Source organism: Camelus ferus, chromosome 17, assembly GCF_009834535.1.
Source record: "Camelus ferus isolate YT-003-E chromosome 17, BCGSAC_Cfer_1.0, whole genome shotgun sequence".
Classification (NCBI taxonomy): domain Eukaryota; kingdom Metazoa; phylum Chordata; class Mammalia; order Artiodactyla; family Camelidae; genus Camelus; species Camelus ferus.
This window is the reverse complement of record NC_045712.1, coordinates 30,385,418-30,406,025: the sequence shown is the minus strand read 5'-3', so window position 1 is coordinate 30,406,025 and position 20,608 is coordinate 30,385,418. Positions and strand designations below refer to the sequence as shown.

At 61.6% G+C, this 20,608-nt stretch overlaps 1 protein-coding gene across 2 annotated transcripts in view; it reads left to right on the top strand.

Annotated features, from left to right (window-relative positions):
- The window catches only part of EEFSEC (eukaryotic elongation factor, selenocysteine-tRNA specific), a 146,339-nt gene that overhangs the window by 101,942 nt on the left and 23,789 nt on the right, over positions 1-20,608 (top strand). For both annotated transcript variants that reach the window (XM_032458783.1, XM_032458784.1), the window contains exon 5: positions 13,698-14,354. In XM_032458783.1, the coding sequence (XP_032314674.1) occupies positions 13,698-14,354 (657 nt within the window). The remainder of the gene's footprint in view (positions 1-13,697; positions 14,355-20,608) is intronic.

Here is a 20,608-nt window from a genome sequence, read left to right as displayed (position 1 = left end):
GTAACCCTTTGGTCCCAGGCCTTGTCAGCTCCGCGGGAGCCCTGCAGACACGCGGGTGCCGCTGCCTAGGGGCCGGGGGCGGGCCGGAGGGGTGGGCGTGTGTCTTCCTCCAGACGCCTGCTGCCCCGGAGTCCTCGCGCTCCCCAGCCCGGTGGCCGTGCTTTCACTCCATCCCTGCTTCCCCAAGTCCTCATTCTGTTCTTTCATCCCCCCACCAGCACCACGACTGGTGCAGCTGTGTGCGGCCACGGGCGCCGGGTGGGGAGGGTGAGCAGGCTAGGCCCAGCCTCCGGCCAGCGTCCACCTGCCCTCAGTCTTTTCTCCTCTCGGCCCCGCCGCCCTGTGTGGGCTGCCCAGAGTCTTTCGGACGCCACATGCTGTCACACCTCACCCCTGTCAGCAGCATCTCATCTTGGGGCTCCTCCTGCCAGCACACCCCGACCTCCAGCCACAGCGGCACCCTCTGTGCTCACACGTGCTACCGTCCCTGCCCCGAGCGCCCTCCTGGGGCCCCCAGTCCTCTGTCCGTCTTCTGCCTGAGCCGTCCTCTCCATCCTCAAGGCCCTGCACAGGCGTCACCTCTCTGGATTTCTGTCCCTGCCAAGGTCCCTGCCAGTGGGGAACCATGGCTCCTTCCTCGCCCCGCCCTCCTCACTCCCTGAGATAGCCCTTGCCGTGTGGTTCACAGGACGGAGCAGACTGTCGGGAGGCTGGAAGCTCGGGGGTGGGGTGGGGATTGTGTCCGATGCATCCTTGTCTCCCGAGACCTGGCCAAGCCTAGGGCATGGCCAGGCTCCAGGCACAGGAGGCACCTGGCCTGGTGTGCCGTCCTGGCCCAGCCCCGTCCGTGTGAGGCCCAGGGCCTCAGCCGTGGGCCCCCAGCAGCTGGGGCCCGTCTGATGCCCACATATAATAGGTTTTCAAGCCGTGGCAGCGCTGTCCTTGACAAGGGGCTTGGGACCAAATTCACACAGATTTTGTTCCAGCTGGTTTTTACAGCCCCAAGAGCAGATTAAGTGACTCTCTCTCCCAGGCTTTTGGTTTCCAGGGAGCCAGGTGTGTGACAGGCAGACAGGCGTCCAGGTTTGTAGGCCGCCTGCGGGTTCCCGGAGCTGCCTGTCACTGCTGCCCCCCGATTCCTGCTCCATTTCCCTCTCACCCGTCAGCAGGAGGCTGCTCCCTTCTCTCGGCAAGACCAGTGGGGTGTCAGATCTGTCTCGGCCTCACCCCAGGTAGGTAGCAAGTCCAGCCGGGTACTGGCCAGGCCACTGGTTGGACGCACGCTGCTCCAGGATTGTGCTGGTGGGAGCCGCTGCCGCTCTGCAAGTCAGTGTCGTCCGTTGGCGGCATCACCGCCCCATCAAGCCATCCTGGCTCTTGCCTGGGGGCTCGCAAACCCTCCCCTGTCCCTCCCCACACGGCACAGCTGGACGCCTGCACACACAGCTCCTGGTTCTCACAGCGGCCAGAGGGAGGCAGTGTTTACCCCACTTTGCAGGGGAAGGTGCTGAGGCCCAGAGAGGGAGTGACACGCCCCAGGCCCAGGTCCTGGACGAGGTCCGAGCCCAGGTCTGTCTGCTTGTAAAGTCCCTGCTCTTTTGGCCGCTTGGAGACTCCTCAGCCGTCCAAGGGGAGCCTGGGGAATTTTCACACATTTTCATGCATTTTCCCCCTGTGTGTTCCCGGGGTGCTGGCCCCCCGCGGGCCCTCGTCCCAGCTCTGTTCCCCTGACCCTCAAGGCGGAGGTGCTCGGCCAGCGGGAAGGGGCCAGCTCCCCCGCCGGCCCCCTCACCGGGGACAGCAGGCTTCAGGAGGCTCTCCTGTAATCTCTCTATCCACACAGCCCTCATTTTAATTTGCAAAATTGAACCCAGATCGAGAGCAGCAAAGCCAGAGGACAGTAAATATTCATGCCCCAGTGAGCGAGGGCGGCTCCATTACCGTCGTGAGATTGGGAGAATTACCTTGGGGATTATGTATATTCATGGGCCGATTTTTATTTGCGATACAACGTGCCTCACGTTGGCCTGTGTGCTACCCGTCTGCCCCAAACAGACTTGGCTTAAAGCTTATGCCCTTAAGCTTCTGAAAGTCATCTCAAGTGGATTGCCCTGTCCTCCTGCCTCCTAGGAGACGGGCGAGCATAACAGTCACTGGGGGGGGAGGGGGGGGCAGGGCTCTAGTGGTGGAGCATGTGCTCCGCGTGCACGAGGTCCCGGGCTCCACCCCCAGTGCCTCCACTAAAACAGACAGACAAGTAAATAAATAAGTAGTTACCTCTTCCCCCCAAAGTTTAAAAACAAACAAACAAACCAATCACTCTGGCACCCAACCAGGGGCTGCCTTTGTCTCTCTCCGCTTTACAAGGCGCGGCATTGTCCTTGTGTCCAGGTTGTGATGAGGAGGCAGGACCTGAAGGTCACCCCTGCCCCCTCCCCGGGTCTGACCTGTGCTGTGTCCCCAGAGGTGACCGCGCAAGGAGGCCCGTTGACTCCACATGTGTCACGCTCCGGGTGGGGCGGCCGAGGGGCCTGACCGCGCCGCGCATGGCTGCTGCGGGCAGAGGTAGCTGCTCCTGCCTAGGTGGTTTCGCTCATGGGAGCCTGGGCCTCAGAGCTCAGCAGGGTCAGCAGGTTACCGCCTGCCACCCGTTTTTGTAAATAAAGCTTCTCGTTGGCAGCTGCTTTGTGGCTGCCACGGCAGAGCTGAGTAGGGCCTCAGGGCCCAAAGCAGTGAGTGGCCTTTTAGAGCAAAGTTTGCAACCCCCGGTCTGCCGGCCTCGGGCGCCCACGCGGCCCCTCTCTTGGACTTCCACTGCTGCGGCGACCCCAAAGGAGCCGGATGCACGTCTCCTTTCTACCGATGACGAGGTGTGAATGGTGATGGTGTTGGTCACTGATCTTCGTGGAAGTTCCTAGTTGTCTTGCTGCGGTGCCAGCTCTGCCATGTGCACTAGGCCAGCATCACCCTCACTGCTGCCCTGTGAGGAAGCAGAGCGAGGCCATGCCCCTTGCCCAAGGTCACAGCCAACGTGAGGACTTTGAACCAGGAAGTCTGACTCCAAGGCTGCCCTGTGACAGCTGCGTCATGTGGGGATGCGGCCCCTTGCCCGCAGTCTCACTCCAGCTTAGCCGTCGTTACCACTAACAATGCACCGGCCCCGGCTGGGGGACAGAACTGAGGGCCACGTGTTCTCAGGCATCCTCGTCCCACCACTGCCGAGCCCCCAGCCCGGGCCCCCGTCCAGCCCCTGTGCAGCGCAGGTCACAGTAAGACCGACCTCTCGGGGTTTTGCGAGGGCTGCATAGGCTGACACGTGTGGGCTTGTCAGAGCACCGTCTGGGACACACAGCAGGTGCTCACTGAGTGTCAGTGGCGGTGAGGGCGGGAGTGGGAAGGGGACGGTGGTGACGATGCCAAGATAGGTGAGGAGGCCCAGGGGAGCCGGGCGCCTTGGAAGGTGGCCTCGGGCAGTGGGCTTCAGCTGGGCCGAAGAGAGGTAGCAGTTAGCAGGGCAGAGGTGGAGGGTCCGCCAGACATAAAGGGGAGGCCCCCCAGCACAGGTGGCCGGTCCCTGCTGCCTGACGGCTTGGTGTGGTGAGTGGCCTGTTGGTTAGCGTGTCACCAGAATGTCTGCCGGCCACCCGCCATGTGACACAAGCTGCGGGGCAGAGGTGGGATGGCCCTTCCTGGCTGGTTTGGAGCCAGGGCCAGAGGTGCCGGCCAGGGCCGCGGGGGCCGGCAGGGTGGGGCTGGACTTGCATCTGCCCGGCCCCCACCTTCGCCTGCGCCTTCGTCGCTCTTGCCGTCGCTTCCCTGAAGGCTCCGTCTGACGACCCCGCCCCCCTGCTCAGGGCAGCTTATCTCCTTGACATGTTCCCATTCAGAGTTCTGGCTTACATGCTGAAAAAAATTTTCATTAACCTCAACCACAGCTCCTGAACTTTTCAGATAGTATTAATATTGACATCCCAACCTACTTTCTGAGCAGGTGTTTGCAGATTCCCCACGGCTTTCAGGGAAGAGCTGCTCGCAGCCCCACGAGGCAGGTTGACAGGCTGGTGCCTGCACTTCGGAACAGTCCAAGTTGGATAAATCTCTCCAGGCTTCCAGGAAGACATCCCTCAGCCCCAAGTTCTGCCTGTGCCCTTGGAGGGACCTCTAGGTCTGGAAGCCAAAACCGCTGGCAGGAACCAAGCCTCTTTGAGCACCTCTGGTCACCTGGCCTCTTGGAGCTCTCCTCCTGCTAAGGGGCCAGACTCAGCAGGGCTGGAGGGGCCGTCTCTGCACGGCGACCGAGCTCGTCCCGTGCTGCTCTGGCCGGGGCTGCGGGTGCAAGGGACAGTGGTGGCTGGGGACCTGGGGGCTTGGCCCGGGTGCCGGAGGCCAGCCTGGACCTCCGTGACCTGACCTGCTGGGGCCCGGGGACCTCCTGGCACCGTTTCTCCTGCCCCCTACCCCCCACCCCAGGCTTTTAATTTCACTCTGAATCATAACAGGAGTTACTCTCTCCCAAGTGGTCTGTGCTGGGCTTGGCCTTCACTGACAAAGTTTTAAATTCCTGCCGCAGCCCCGAAAGTGTCACCTTCTCCATCTCACACAGGGAACCTGACCCTCAGAGGGTGGACAGCGCAGCACTGACCAGCTGGGAGGGGTTGGATGGCACACGTGCACCCCGGGCAGCAGGCGCTCACGCAGGCAGCGCTTGCGGCTGGAACGAGGTGCGAGAGGGGCTGTGGGCTCCCCACTCTGCCTCCGCACACTCTGGGGTTGGCAGTGGGTGAGCTTGGAAGGACGAGCAGCTGCGTGTGCCAGCCCCTCGCTGCCTGCGAGTGCTCACGTCCCTCCAACGGAAGGCACCCGCCGCTGTCTCTGCCCTGCATCCCGGGGTGGGGAGGATAAAGGCCACCATGCGCCAGGCTGTGGTAACCTGGGACCAGCAGGTCAGTGTCCTGCACATACAGCTTTCAAAAGGGCAGTTAATTCCAAACTTTATTTCTATTTTAAAACAAACATGGGTCTGTCATGCCTTAGAACACAGCAATTTCCATGAATGTTAAAACTTGGGACTTTGAAGAAATTCTGTGCTCTTAGCCTGCACCTGCTCTCCTCTGCCTTCAGGAAAGGCGGGGGCACTTCCTGGCGTCTTTCAAGACGGCTGGGCTCCTCCGCCGGCCCCTGAGGTGCGAACGGTGTCCTTGAGGGCGCGGGGGCAGTGGAGGGTGCAGGCCCCTGTGGGTCAGCGGGCTCCTTACTGCATCGTAGGACTGAGAGCTTCCCCTGGGAGACTCCAGGGGGCGGAGAGGAGGGATCCAGGAGAGGAAGTTACTCTTCCATTTCTGATACCAGCTTCCGACCCCGTCCGTCCAGCCGGAGCATGAGCTCCTGGCCGCAGCCCCGCTTGGCCGTCAGGTACACGGCTGTAGACCTGGTGCCTTGAGTGGCCTGGCACGTAGCAGACCCCTGCTATTAATTAATTCCAGGTGCTGTGTTTGCACTTAAAATCGAGACATTTGATGTTTGCGTTCAAAGCTTTTTTTAATTCTTATATTAAAAACTACAGATAAACTTGGAAAATACAGAATAATACACAGAAAAATAGGAGGAAAGAAATCTTTGGCACAGGGAACCCTCCTTGTTACAGTTTCACGTCCTCCAGACAGGAGGCTGCCTCTGCTCCCTGGGCAGACTGTGCCCGTGAGCTTCCTTCTGTAATCAGAGGCAGCTTCGGGACCAAGGCCGGTTGGGCACAGCCCTCCGTGTATGGGTTTTTCCTGGAGTTCAGTTCCGCGAGCACTTCCTGAGCCCCCTCTGTGTAGACAGGCCTGCCTCGTCGGGACAAGATGCACTGATGGACGGGACAGGCTCCTGCCCCTCAGAACCCTCCCCACTTCAGCTCCGTCTTCTCCTGAGCCCCACCTCCCGGAGCTCTGCCCAGACCTGCCTGGCTCCTTCCCCGCCTTCCCCACCCACCCCCACGCCTTCCCCTCTCCTGGTCTCATTTGCGTGGCATTGTCCTTTAAAACCCAGTTCAGGTGTCACCTCCTCTCTGCTGACCCCCGAGCCCCACTCTCCCAGCACTCACCTGTGTTCTAAGTGACGCTTACACACCTGTCTGCCCCGTGAGTGTGTAGTTGTGGGGGCAAGGGCCACAGCTTCCCCTGCTCCGGTGTCAGGGGCAGGGCCTGCCCCACAGCAGGTGCTACAGCAATGTGTGTGAGGGAGTGGGCCTTGAAGAATGCCCACCAGGACAGGTGGGCAGGAAGGCTCTTGGCCTGGGTGAGCCAGCAGGAGCCGCAGCTTGCGGCGTGCAGGGTGCAGCCGAGAGCTCAGGAGAGCCCTGCCCAGACTCAGAAGGAGGCTGGGTTGGAGAGGGGGCCAGCTTAGCGCCAGGGAGTGAGCAGTGGGCCCTGGAGCCCTGGTGGGCCTAAGGCAGAGCAGTGTCTGACCGGTCTCTGTATGAGGCTGGTGCCCGGCAGAAACGTGGGGGAGGGGCGCTGTTGGGGAGCGAGTGAGAAGTGAGGCCCGGTGAATGGGAAGACACGCCAGGATTTGCCCCTACGGGCCGTGGGGACTTGCAGGATGAGGGGAAGCCAGGGGCTGAGCTTGGGCCCCTGAGGACTGGCGCTCAGGGCGCTCTCTCTGCAGACCCAGGCACAGGCCTCTTGGAGCACCATGGCATCCTTGTGGCCGGGGCGGATGAGCCATGTGGCTGGTGAAGACACCGTGGCTCGGAAACGTTACGGAACTCTCCCCAAGCTCAGAGCGTGAGCGGGGCAGCTGCGGGGTCCGTGGGAAGGTGGGCGTGCATGCAGGAATGAGGTGGCCGAGGAACGTGGCCCTTGGGACCGTGGGTACCATCTGTCTGCCTGGACCCACCCTCTGAGACCCAGGCCGCCCAGGTCGGTCCTCCACAGCCCAGGTGTGGTTGTGTTCACTGCTCCGGCTCCAGGACAACACTGGCTCCCTTGGCCCCACTCCAAGGATTCTTTACCCCCCAAAAAGCCCAAGGATGTCGTTAAAAACAATTAAAGCCACAGTTGTATGGGAAACAGAAGAGTCCAACATTGGTGTAATTCAATTTAAAGTTTTATGGGACGACAGATGCTTGGCGGGTGGCGGGGGGGGGGGGCGCAGTGCTTCTTGGCGGCCCCTTGTCACTTTTACGGTTTTCCATTGTTGCAGCGACCGACAGGGCGGGTAGTAACCAGGGTTTGTCTGTGAGGTCCCCCTGGCGGGGTGGGGCCTTGGCTGGGCCCTGTGGTAGGAAACCGAACCCATCCCCTGCCTCCCGGGCACGTGCTGGGGGCCAGCGGTGAGCACAGTGGGCCCAGCCTGCCCTGGGCAGCCGTCCTCCTGGCGCGGGAGCCCCTCAGCCGGGAGCCAGGCGCACAGGCAGAGCAGGAGTTGCCACAAGGCCTGAGTGCCATGGGGATCACTGCCGGGGCCCCGAGACTCTGGGCGGGAGCTGGCGGGGGCTGGGGGAGGTGGGCAGGTGTGCAGGTGGGAAGGTGCCCGCTGATCCCAGGGGGTCTGACCCCGGGGGCTGGGAGCCTGGCCCAGGGGCAGGGCGGAGCAGACACGCACAGGCAGGCAGGGCCCCCATCTCTGACCCTGTGTGTGTGTCTGTGGGTCCCCAGGCTTCGGAAGACCCTCTTTTCCTTCAATGGGAGGCATTTCTCATTTTTAAGCAGGGATCCCTGAGAGGAAGGTCTCCCTCTCTTCCCCAGAGGACAGGTGGTCTGTGGTTGAGGAACAGAGCCCACCTCTGGGCGGCTGGCCTGGTCCCCCTGGGCAAGCCAGGAGCAGGGAGAGTGGCTGGTGCCACCAGGGCCGTGCTTCCTCGTGCTGGTGCCCGGGGCAGTGGCCCCCGGAGGAGAGCCAGGGCGATGGTGGTCTGGCCAGGCCTCCTGCCACATGTCACCCTCCCTTGGAGCTTGCCCTGAGGCCCTGGGCCTGGCTGTGGGGCTGTGAGGAGCCAGCCGTCCTGGTGTCAGGGACGCACAGTGAGCAGCGGAGGGGGCGTGCCTCCTCTGTCCGCCCAGCACCAGGGAGAAAGCCTGCAGTGCCAGCTGCCCATGGCAGGTGGGTGGGCAGAGAGGGAGCCTCTGCAGCTCTGCCAGGGTTTGGGTGGGCCGGCTGCTTCAGAAGCCACTGGTGAGACCCAGTGGAGCTGCACACGTGCTCCCCACACCACGGCTGCGCTGGGACACTCTGTGCTACAGGAACGACCACGGCATCCCACGTGTCCCTCGGCACGGGCACGGGGACTGACAGGGAGGTTTCCTGTGCGGGAGTACTATGCAGCCGTCTAAGAGAACGACCTAGTCAGGTGGGCATCTGTGTCAAGTACCAGCCGACTGTGTAGAGGTACCTCTGTTTACGGAAGTGTATCCTGATGTGCACAGATATCAGAAACGTGCCACAGAGGAAGGCGGCAAGGAGGTAAACAAGGGTCTGGCACGCTGTGTGAGCTAACCAGCGTGGCCACTTCAGGGGTGCACGCCCGGGCGTAGGCGCACACGGCTGAAGGATGCGCAAAGAAATCGGCTGCCGGCGCTGCAGGGGGTGGGCCTGGGGGTCTTCGGCTCCTCGTCAAGACGAACTAGGAGGGACGGGCTCGCAGCAGTTGCCCCGTGGTGGGAACACGGGGCTCCTGGCGCCTTTCTGAAGGGTTTTCATTTCTCTAAAAAGCAAGCAGGTGAGAATGGAGCCCCCAGGCCCCCCTGCTGCTCCCCTCTCGAGGCCCCGCGGCCCACGCTGCTCGTCCTCAAGCAGCGCCCGAGTTTGGCTTTCTGTGCAAGATGCTCTTAATGCACCGGGGGGCGTCTTATCTGTCCCGGCCCAGCGCAGAGAAGAGGGAGAGAGAGGAGCAGCCAGACTGAGACCTTATTGGACCAAACTGGCCTGATGGAGCCAAACCCCGGCCGGCCTTTAAAAGCTCATTTCATTTTTCCCTCTGGTCTGAACCCCTTTGAATTGAAGCAGCTGATCCTGGTGTAAGCTTATTAGTGTCACCCTTGTGTGTTTCTCTCTTCAATTTACATTTTATGAAGTAAGGAAGTTGCAAGGCCCTGACCCTTGCCTTTGGCACGGCCAGGAGCTTCTAGGCTCATTAATGGAACGAAAACGGATAACAGGGGTCCAGTCTCATTACAGCCAGTACTGTTGTTACAGAAATCTCTGCACGTTGCAGGCTGCCCAGCCCCCTTCTGCCCAGCACCTGTTGATTCTGCAGATGCCAGGGGCCCAGGCTTGCTGCTTCTCTGCAGCTTGCTGCGACGTGTTGGGCCTGTCCACTTCTCAGCCTGCAGAAGGAGCTGCCCGAGAGCCGCCTCCTGGGGAGAAACTCCCTGTGGGCTTGCGTGGTGGGTCATTCTTCGTGATGCAGTGGGAGAATGCAGTCTTTCACAATAGGCAGGTCGTGCTGCGGGCGCCTCTTAACCTCTGGGGCCTCCGTTCCCTTGTCTGTAAGACGAGCTCACTATTCGCTGTCTGGGTCTCCAGCAGGCGCTGTCTCCCTTCTGTGTGGCCGACGGTGAAGCGTGAGGTCTCCGCCACATGCTTGGGGGCTCTCTCTTGTCTCCCTTCTGTGTGGCCGAAGGTGAGCGTGAGGTCTCCGCCACATGCTTGGGGGCTCGCTCTCCCACGCAAGGGGCAGTGGGAGCAGAGATGAACACTTGTGCGTCCCACCTTGTGGGTGTTCAGCCTGAGCCCTGCATCCTGCAGAGATGCCCCGGGTGCTAGAAACGCTGCAGACACTGAGACGACCAGAAGGGGCGTCTGAGCGCGTCAGGCCCGGGGGCAGCCACCTGCTCAAGTCACAGACCTTCAATGAGCCTGTCCCGTGCTGGGAGCGCTGCCGCCAGGACAGACACCAAGGGTGAGAAGTCGGGTCCAAGACCGTCCACGGGCCTGGCCAGTAGGAGGCTGTTGCTGCCCTTGGCGAGGGCAGGAGAGAGGGGCAGGAGAGGGGAGAGCCACACTCAGCTCTGGGGGCAGCCTGACCCCCCGCTCCCCTGGAACCACTGTCCTGGGTTCGTGCCAGCCGGCCATCCACACCGCCGGCTCTGCCCAGCTCCAGCGGCTGCGGTGCGGGTTCTGCTCAGCTGCCCGTAGACCCAACCGCGGTGACAGGCCTGCCTTGCAGTCCCAGTGTTTCTTGTCCCCAACCTCAGCCTGTTTGTTTTGTGACCTTGGAGACGTCAAAAACCTCTGTTTCTTCATCCATAAAATTGAATGTAAAAATATTGACCTGCCTCGGAGGGTTTTTATGAAGAATAACTGACCCAGATGATGGTAAAGCTTCTTTGTTAATCAGAAAGGGCCAAACTGCTTAGCAAGCACGAACTTGAGTTTGAAAAATTGTTTGCTTGCTTGATGTATTCCTCCTCCCCTCCCCCGGGGGACCGTTCCTCCCTGCCCCAGAGCGCCTGGTGCCGGGGAGCCGGGAGGAGACTCTGCAGGCAGCCGGCCCTCACGGGTGCTGAGCTCCGGGGGGGGGGGGGCTGGCCTGGTGGTCCCCAGCAGAAGGCCTCCCTGTCCCACTCAGTGGCGGCCCTCTCCCCCCCACTCAGCTTCTCTGTTGTCACCGTGAATGTACCGCCAGGGAGCCCTGGGGCTCTTGGCGAGCCTCAGCCCTGCTTCTCCCCTGCTGGAAAGGCTCCTTACCCAAGGGTGTCTGGAACCTCTAACCGCCCAGCCAGTGCTGCCCCCAGCATAGATCTGGAGCTCCACGGGCCTTTGAGGAAGTGTAGACCCCAGGCCAGGCCGGGAACTCCCTGCAGCGGGGACGGCGACCCCTCATGAATGCCCGTGTGTGCTGAGGGCTCCTGTGTGCCAGGTGCTGTGCTGGGCACTGGAGGTGCAAATGGGAAAAATGAAATGAAAACAAAGCCTTCGCCTCGTGGAGGTTACGTCTCCTCCTGGAGAGACAGTCAGTGAGCAAATACATACATACACACCGGGGGAGGTGAGCGCCGTACAGAAAAAGAGGACAAGGGAAAGAAGACAGAGAAGATGAGGACGGCGGCCCAGTCCTTACTGCGGGGTCACTGATGAAGAGACGTTTGAGCAGAGACATGAAGGAAACGAGGGGATGAGAGAGGCCGTCTGAGAAGAGCGCCCCGTCAGGGGCCCTGGGGTCGGGGCCTAGCCTGTTCCGGGAGCGAGAAGGGACATTCGTGTGACTGGAGTGACGGGAGCGGGTGCGGTGGAGGGCAGTCCTAGCCAACCAAGCCAGAGCGATACCAGGGCCGCTTGTAGGGCCCTGGTCATTTTACAGGGCGAGTGGGAAGCCAAGGAGCAGCGGGGAAGCCGCGCTGTCCTGTCTCACACAGAGGCTCCCTGTGCAGAGCCCACTGCGGGAGATGGGGCGACCACCAAAGCCTGGTGGGCCTGGGCGTGGTGGAGGGAGGGGCTCGGGGGCCGGGCCTCTGCCGGAGGCAAGCCCACCAGGTCTCTGAGGAAGGCTGCAGGCTGGAGGGTGAGGGCCGGGACGGACCCCCAGTCTTCGCCCAGGCATCTGGAAACTCGGAGGTGGCGTTTCTGAGAAGGGCGGGGCTGGAGGGGGTGGGTCTCAGGAGCCGCCAGCTGGAGATGCTTCCCCGACAGCCCGGTGGAGAGTCCAGGAGGCAGTTAGTGTGGCAGTCTCGCCGGCCCAGCCTCACCAGCCCCGCACTCTGACCTCGGACCCCACCCCCCTGTGCTTTCTCCCGATGTCTCCTCTCGCCGTGAGGGGCTTTTCTTTTCCAAAACTCCCTTCCGATGGGCTGCACCGGCACTGAGCCTGCAGCAGCGGGCAGAACGTGCCCCTGTCTTCAGGATTTAGACGGGGAGATACACAGATCTGATAGACAGAAGTTAAGAAATCTGACAATGCCAGATGCTGGAGAAGACAGGTGTCCGCTGGGTGGAAGCGCACCTTGGCACTTTGTCTACCTGGCGGTGGTGGAGGGAGCGCTCACTCGCCCTGCGGCCCAGCAGCTCCTGCAGCGCCGTCCTCATGCCTGCACCAGGCAGGGTCCTGCGGGAGAGGGGGCTCACCACACCAGATCCAGCAGGAAACGGGGACGACCCGTGCTCGTGGATGGGAGACCGGGTGGGGGTCCGTCAGATGCGTGTTTAGAAAGCTGGCCTCGACGCGGGGCCGCGTGGGACGGGCTCACTGAGAGATGAGGTTCGGGTCCTACCTCACCGGGCAGACGCTGAGTGTGAGATAACATTCTCCACTTTCTGGGGGGTGCATTCCTGAAAGTCCTAGTTTCCCGTTGCCCTTACGGACCATTTCAGAGATGTTTTGTTTCTCTGTGATTGGTCTTGGCTGTGGCTTTGACACCGCGCTTCTCACTTTCTCGGCCCCCGGCCTCTTGTTGAGGTAGTTAATGGTCTTTAAACAAACACCTGAGTGTTAGGTGCTCCAGGAAAGGACTGCGCCCCTGCAGCTCCACACACCCTGTAGGCAGGGACGCCTACCGCCTGAAGGTCAGAAATCTCTTTAACATCTTATGATGGCAGATTTTCTGAGATCGATTGCGTGTTTCTCTGCCGCGTTAACCAGAGACCCTTGAACGTGATTTCGTCTCATCTCTGCGACGTGGATCTCAGAGGGACTTCCGTTCATTTTGTGACCATTTGTTGGAGCCTTTTCTGTGCCCGTTCCTGCTTTGCCTGGGGCGGGTAGAGAGGCCTGCCAGTGTAGCCGTCCGTGTGATGGTTTAGAAACAGAGGAAAGAGCAGGTTGCTCCTTGCCTGCTACCCTCCTGGTGACTTTGGGCCCATGCCCCTCTCCAGCACTGTTTGCTTATTCCCCAGACTCCCCAGGCGTCTTCCAGCCCCAGGCCTTTGCACCTCCCGGTTCCTCTGTTTAGAACCGTCCTTCTCTGGGCCTTCCCACAGCAGGTTCTGTTGACCAGGTCTCAGCACGAGTCTTCCCTGACTTCGGGTCGCACAGCCGGACCCCCACCAGGCCCTCTCCAGCACATCACCCTGTGTTGTTCCCCAGAGCACGTCCTGTCTACAGCATACAAACTGTGTAGTTGTGTTAGTTATCTGTATTTGCACACGTAAATGTTACACATCAGTTTTGTTTGTGTTAATATAAATTTTGTTGATATGCTTGTGCTGTTGTTTCCGGAAGTTGAGCTCTTTGAAGGCACAGCTGGCCGTGCTCCCACTCCTAGGACAGTGCCTGGCACACGGCAGGCCCGAGTGAGTGACCTCGGGGAGCACTGCCCCGGGAGCCGGTGTGCGGGCAGCAGGCGGGCCCGGAGCACAGCTCGGGTGCAGACCTGGAGGGGCTGGGGCAGCACCAAGGAGCGAGGGCAAGCCTGCCGCCGGGAGTCTGGGCAGCCTTTCCAGAGCAGCAGCGCTTGTCCTGGGCTTTTGAGGCAGCCGGGCATAGCTTGGCAGGCGAGGAGCTGGAGGGGAGAGAGTTCCAGGGCGGAGCCTGGGGTCGGGCAGGACAGAAGGGGACCGGGGAGGTGTGGGATTTGGCTGCCGTGACCGCTGCCGTGCCCTGCCTGGGCGCCCTGTGGGCCTGGTGTCGTGTTTTCAGGGTGGGGCCTGTTCTGCGTGAAGAGTCCGACAGGCCCCGGAGCTGGTGCTGGCGGTACTGGGATGGGGGCTTCTCCGGCTGGAGCCCCCGCCCCACAAGGCTTGCAGGCTTCAGCGCCCTCTCTCTCCCTCGCTCCTACCAGGTGGTGAGGAAGGTGAAGTCCATGCAGATGTTCCGCACGCCCGTCACCTCCGCCATGCAGGGAGACCGGCTGGGCGTCTGTGTCACCCAGTTCGACCCCAAGCTGCTGGAGCGCGGCCTGGTGTGCGCGCCCGAGTCCCTGCACACTGTCCACGCGGCCCTCGTCTCCGTGGAGAAGATCCCATATTTCCGGGGGCCCCTGCAGACCAAGGCCAAGTTCCACATCACCGTGGGCCACGAGACGGTCATGGGCCGGGTGATGTTCTTCAGCCCTGCCCCCGACGACTTTGACCGCGAGCCGGTGCTGGACTCCTTTGACTTCTCCCGAGAATACCTCTTCCAAGAGCAGTACCTGTGCCCGGGCTCAGCGCCAGCCGCCACAGACAGCGGGGAGGCCGACCGGAAGGCGGGCCAGGCCCCCGAAGGCTGCTGCCCCCGGCAGCAGTGGGCCCTTGTGGAGTTTGAGAAGCCCGTCACCTGCCCTCGGCTGTGCCTGGTGATCGGCTCCAGGCTGGACGCAGACATCCACGCCAACGCGTGCCGGCTGGCCTTCCACGGCGTCCTGTTGCGCGGGCTGGAGGACCGGGGCTACGCCGAGAGCGTCCTGCCCACACTCAGGGTGTACAAGCTGAAGCACAAGCAGGGCGTCGTGGAGCGGGTAAGCGGAGGGTCCGGCCCGGGTTGGGGGGGTCCGCGGTGACAGACAGGAAGGCCTCGGAGCCCTGGTCCCGCGCCTGCGGCTTTTGGACAAGGAGACAGGCCGGGAGCGGGTGAGTGGCCTGAGTGCTCTCTGCCCGTTGGTCAGAGCCGGGCTGGCACCCAGGTGGGGCCCTTGCAGCCCCCACCCCTGGCCTGGCTGCCCTGCCATCCTCACATGAGCCGGGTTCAGAAGGAGCACTTGGCCTGGGCGCAAGCCAGTGCTGTCAGTCAGGGGCCTCCCTGGGCTCAGAGGGCAGCTGGGCCCTGCCTGTCACCCCAGGGCCAGGCCAGACTCCCGTGCCCTCGTGGGGTTGAGCTCCAGAGGTGAGGTGGCCGCCTTTCTGCCCCAAGCCAGCTTGTTGAGGGAGGGGGCCCAGCCGGTCAGTGCAGGCCAAGCCCATCCTCGGCCTGTGGGCACAGGAGTGGGGCTGATGGTGGCAGGGGTGCCAGAGAGCACAGGGCAGGCGGAGAATGACTGAGGGGGAGGGGAGGCTGCTGGCTTCTGGGGCACCTGAGGCTTGTCACCACTGGACATGGGCCCTGAGCTTGTGGGTGAGCCGGTCTGGTTTACAGGCCTGTCACTAGGGTGGACAGGTGTCATAGCCAGGGAGCCTGCACAGGGTCCCCGGATCCTGGGGCCACCGTCCCCCACTGGGCAGACCTCACTGTCCCGGCAGCTCTGTGTGGGGACCCAGGCCCCCTGCGCCCCAGATGAGTGGGTAGACCAGCACACAGACCTCGCCGTCCCTGTGGCTGGTTCCCCACCGTAGGCTCCTGCGGCTCAGGGATGATGGTGGGTAGTCCTGGGACCCGGCTGGGCTCAGCTGACCCAGAGCAGCAGTGCTGAGACCCCCGCGTCAGGCAGCTCGGGCTCCTAGAGGCGTCCTGGGTTGAGTCTCGGCAGGCCCCGTGGTTCTGTTCCTCACATAGCAGAGGAGGGTCGCCTGTCCCGGTCAGCCCTGAGTCAGCACAGGGCTCCGATGTGGGCTCCCAGGAGAAGGTGTCCAGGGCCTCGATGTCAGACACGCCAAGGTTTCCATCACTGACCCCTCCAGCCTCGCTGCCTCCCCTGGACCACAGCGTTTTCCTCTGGACATGCTCGTTGCAGACCCCCCCATCTCAGGATCCTCCCTGGGCACTCAGGCCCTGCCCCCTCCCTCCCCTGCCCTGACACCAAGACCCACCCTCAGTGGGGAGGTGAGAAGCCTCTTCCTTACCCACTCGCAGGTCCAGGCTCAGGACCCTCTGCCCCGTGGGCGCCTGCGTTGCTGCTGTGCATGGACTCTGGACTGGTCTGTGTCCCCCCACTGCCATTCACTGGGCGGGGACTATCCCTCCGCAAGCGTTGGCTTCCTTCTGCAGAGCAGCGGCATGCACCTTGGCCCCTGGGTCTCTGGGAGGCGTCGAGGGGTCGGCGGGCCTGTTCAGGGCTCCATCTGTCTTGGGCCAGCCCTCAGATGCTGACTGAAGATGACGGTGACAGAGGCAGTGCCCTCGTGGGCCTGCCGGGGTTATGAGCAGTGTGTGCAGTGTAGTTGTTCTCTGCTGAAATGTCTGTCCTGGGGAGCGTCCGGCTGCGTGTGCTCAGAGCTCTGCTCACCCCACATGGGCCCGTCAAGAATGGGGCTGTGGGTTTGTGAGCAGTATACGTACTGCCTCCTAAGGTGGTGGGGAGGGGCCAGGAGACAAAGTGACCCAGGCCCTGCCACCAGCCCAGGGCGTCGGGCCACCAGCCTTTTCTTGCTTTTCCACAGAGGGAGGTGACTGTGAAATGCTGGGGGGGCAGCCCTCAGCCCCTGCCCCCACTGCCCTCGCCCTCCCGCTGCTCTGCCTCGTCGCTCACTCTGAACGGCCAGGCTTCGTGGATACGGCTTCACTCGCTGGTGTCACCTCGAAGACTCTGGCCCGTGGGTCACATCCAAACAACCGGTCTTGCCTCAGATCTATCATCTGAAACAAGTTTATCTTCTCTGGTCGCTCTTTTTCAGCAGCTGCAAACATTGTTAAATTGTTACCGTCAGTGAATGGCTTTCCTAGCGTGGCTAACAAGTTGCCACTTGGAAACTTACTTTCTCGCTTTTTAGTGTGTGGGGAGATGTTGTGCTGTCGTGTTGAGGCTCACTGTTTCAAGGTTCCTCACTCTTCTGACCGCTGTTTTGCCGCGAGCTGTGAGCACTGCGATGCCCGGTACGCGCTGTTGTATTAGCGCAGCCAACGACAAACGTGCCTGCCGTGTATCCGATGAAATAACATTCCACACCCCACTGAGCCGTAAGAGCGTGCCATTCGAAGCCCACCGTCCTGCTCTGACCTGCAGAGTGGGCACTGGCAGCGAGTAAACTCCGAGGGAAGGGGCGGCGGGGGAGCGGCGTGCCGCCCCGCCGGTGCTGTGCCGCGGGCGCCCGGCGCCTGCTGCTCGGCCCGGGCCCCGGGGACTTTTGTTATGGGCTCTGAAACATCACGAAATAGTCTTCTTCCTTTGGTGTTTTTCAGCCCATTGAAGAATGTAAAAAACAGTCTTTGCTCAAAGACCAAACAAAAATGGATCACGGGCAGAACCGGGGCCTCTAGCTGCCCCCGATCTAAACGGTAATAAGACTTGGAGCAGAACGAGGGCCTGCAAGGGAAGCGCTGCGCGTGCTCTGATTCCTTGGGAGACGCTCCAGAGGGCTCGCGGGGCTGGGGAGAAGGGAAGTGAACGTTCTCCAGAGGACTAGCCTTCCTGGGGAAGGGCTGGGGAAGGAGCTGGGACCTGTGCAGGCCAGGCAGGCCCTGGAGTCCCATTTTCCAGGGAAAGTACAGACATATGTGTAAGATCAGGAACACAGAGAAAGGGGAAGACGTTATAGCTGGGGTGGAAAGGGTGGTAGAAATTCCACATACACAAGGGGAAAAACTGAATGAATTTGGTTAAACCAACAAAAACGAGGAAAACGAGAACATTGTTCATACGTAATAACAAAACCAGAAGGAACGAAGTCGAGTTTCAGTCATTATACAAATGTGAACGGCGGAATCTCCAATTTAGTTACAGAATGACAGTTGGATTAAAACATGACATCTGCTCAGTGTGGTTTGTAGGAAACACACTTGGAGTGACGAGCAAAGGTCAAGAGTGAAGTGAGGACAGAGAGACGTCAGCTGACCGTGAACAAAAGGAAAGCATGACTGGTTGAATTAATTTCAGAAAAGGAGGAATTTAAGATTGAAAGTTCTAACCCAGAAAAAGAGGGATGTCATGTAACGACAAAAGGCACAGTCCCGACCTGTACGGACCAAACACAAAAGCAAAACGTTCAGCAATAGTCGTTGGAAAAGCATTTGTGGGACACCTGTTGTGTGCGCTGTGTTCAGAGCTAGGGGTGCACGCCGTGACCCGGAAAGTCCCGTCCACGCAGTGCCCGTGGCCACAGAGAAAGCCTGAGAGACTGTTGACAGTAGGAATCATGAGCCATTAAAATTAGAAATGAAGGCGAGAGGTGTGTGTGTGTGTGTAGTGGCAGGGGGGCGGGAGGTCCCGTTCATTCTTTCATACATTTTCTGCTTGGAAATTGGCAAGCAGTCCCTTGCTGCTCCCCTGGTCCAGGCGTTTCTCACGCTGTTACATAATGTTGAATCTCTTAGTAACAACATTTTCTCTCTTTTTCGGTTTTCTTGTGGTCTTTTGATTATATCACGGAGGAAGCTTCAGATTCTCTGGAAGGTGACTTTAACAGTCCTCTGTCACGTGTAACCTGCATTTTGAGCGACTAGAAGACAGGGCGAAGATTCAGACCCTTCCAGTAGCTAGAGTGTGTAACTAGGACTCGATGCAGTTTTTACATTGTATTTACTTTGACCAGTTAGCTTCCTCTGTTGTGTTTTCTCTTTAGAGAAGTGTGTAGTTTCCCTTTTAGGCATATGTATTTTTTTAATTAGGTAAGTAACAGTTCAAGCATGCGAAGATCTGGCAAAAATGATGAGGGACGCGGGTGTGTCAGCGCGGAGCCGGGCGCCACTGGGCCGGGTCCCCGGAGGCCCCGCCCCGCAGCCACTTGCAGAGTCAGACCCGCTCCTCTCAGTGAGCCGGGGCAGAGCCTCACAGAAAGCGCGTCTTCCTAGCGGAGGACAGACTCGGGCCTGCGTACACATCAGAGGGGTGTACTGGTCGGGGGGTGTGGGGGCTGCAGGGGCCGGGGAGGGGCAAGGAGCCCTGCCAGGGTGGGAGGAGGCGGTCTGGTCGGGAGAGCTTTAAGCCTCGAGCCCCATCACTGGTCAGACCTTGGGGTGGAGGGGGCAGTGGAGGAGGGCAGGTGCAGGGGCACCAAGGGCCGGGCAGAGGTCGACCCCGAGCAGGTTGGGGGTGGGAGGAGGCTGGGCTCCAGCAGCTTGTCCCGGAGAAGCTCTGGGTGGAGCTGGCTGTGTGCACGCACACAGTCCCCAGCCCCACCCCTGTCACCTGGCCTCTGCATGCCCAGTCCCTCCCGGAACCCAGCAGCCTGGGCCGGGTTGAGCAGCCTGGCCGTCACCAAGTCACTGACTCTGTGGGGCCCTGATTCCTCATTTGTAAAAATCACATGGAAAGAGGTGGGCAGATGAAGGCTCCACGCCCAGGACTCCCGCCTCGTGCCTCAGACATAGGGCCCCCTTTCCACCCCGCCCGCCACCCCACTGCCCTGGCAGCAGCGTGTGTAGCTCCGCCCAGATCACCTCCTGGAAAATGGAGGCGCTGTGCCAAGTCCCACTCGAATATCTTTCTAGGCCACCACGTTGGAGGTCTGCACCTCGGTGTGCACGGTGGGCCCTGGGCGTGGCCAGTGGGGAGGATGGCCAGCGTGCCGATCGGGGGCCGCCTGGAGGTGAGCAGAGGGCCAGGAAGGGCAGGTCTGCGGCTCCAGGCCCCACTGGATGGGCCCCTGCAGGCCGGACGTGCGAGTCTCCTCCCCCACCTCTCAGGGTGTGGAGGGCTGGAGGCGAGGCCTAAAGTGCGGGCACAGGGTGCCGGGCACAGTGCTGCTCCTATTGCTGCTGCCTGGCTTCCCAGGTGGGGGCGGGGGGCATGGCAGGAAGCTGGCACCTTTTTCTCCCCCGTGAGGGGGTCAGGCCAGGTGTGCTGGCCGTCCTGGGTCTGGGACCCACTGGCGCCGGACGGACGGGGAAGGCCTGAGGGCTGGGCCCGAGGAGCCTGCGGCATCGGCCCAACCAAGTGTAAACACGCAGGCGCCTCCAGGAGCGGCCGGCTTTGAAGTCTGCCGCGCACTGCCTCCCCGCTCCGCCCGCCCCGCTCCACTGCTGATGGCCGGGGCACTTGGGAGCGTGCTGGCTGGGGGTGCGGGCTCCACGCTGCCCCTGGGCAGCAGTGCTGGGGTCCAGCCGGCCACGCGGCTGCCCCTTGCTCCCCAACTTGGCTCCCAGGCTGCTGGAGGAAACAGGTTCTTCCTGAAGCAGAGGCCAAGCAGGGTCAGCCCATGCTGTGCTGGCCCCGTCCAAACCCCCGGCCCGGGCCTCTCTCCTGCCTTCCAGACAGCCTCCAGCACGCTCCTTCAGCTGCTAGAATGCCTGGCAGCACTGTTCCCTTTTGGAAATTGTTTTTCCTTTTCATCTGTAGGCCCAGGGTCCAGGTGGCTGGACAAGGGGGAAGAGCTGGCTTGGATCCAATGTACCTAGTGGGTGCTGCTCAGCCTGGCCGCGGACCAGTCACACCCTGCCCCCTGACCTGTTTCTTTATTAATGGAGGTGTGCTGGGGCCTGGCGTGGTTACCGCTCAGCACAGTGCTGGCCTCCCTGTCTCTCGTGTGGGGGCGGTGCCCTGGGCCACCTCATCAGCACCCAAGTCGGGGGGGGGGGCAGAAATGGGGAGGCAGGCTCGTGGGGAGGGGTCGTGGGCTGCCCGGCTCGTCACTGTGGGCCAGGCGCCCGCTCGGTGCTGGGCAGGCCGGGTTCTGAGGAAGACGTCCTGGGGGCAGGCCCGGCTCATTCCTCCTCGAGTGGCGCCAGAGCCCGGCCGCCCTGGGCCTCCTCACGGGGCCCCGGAACTCCCTGGAAGGCTGTCTTCCTCCGGGGCTTGCGTCAGGGCTTACGGGGCACGAGCATGGCCGCCAGCACGCTCGGGTGTCAGAGATCTGGTCTCTTCTCCCAGCGACCTTGGAGGGGAACACGTGTGTCGGCGTCTGCAGGAGAGAGCACTGAGGCTGCAGGAGAGCTTGGTCTGCCCGGGCCCTGCGCTGGGGGAGG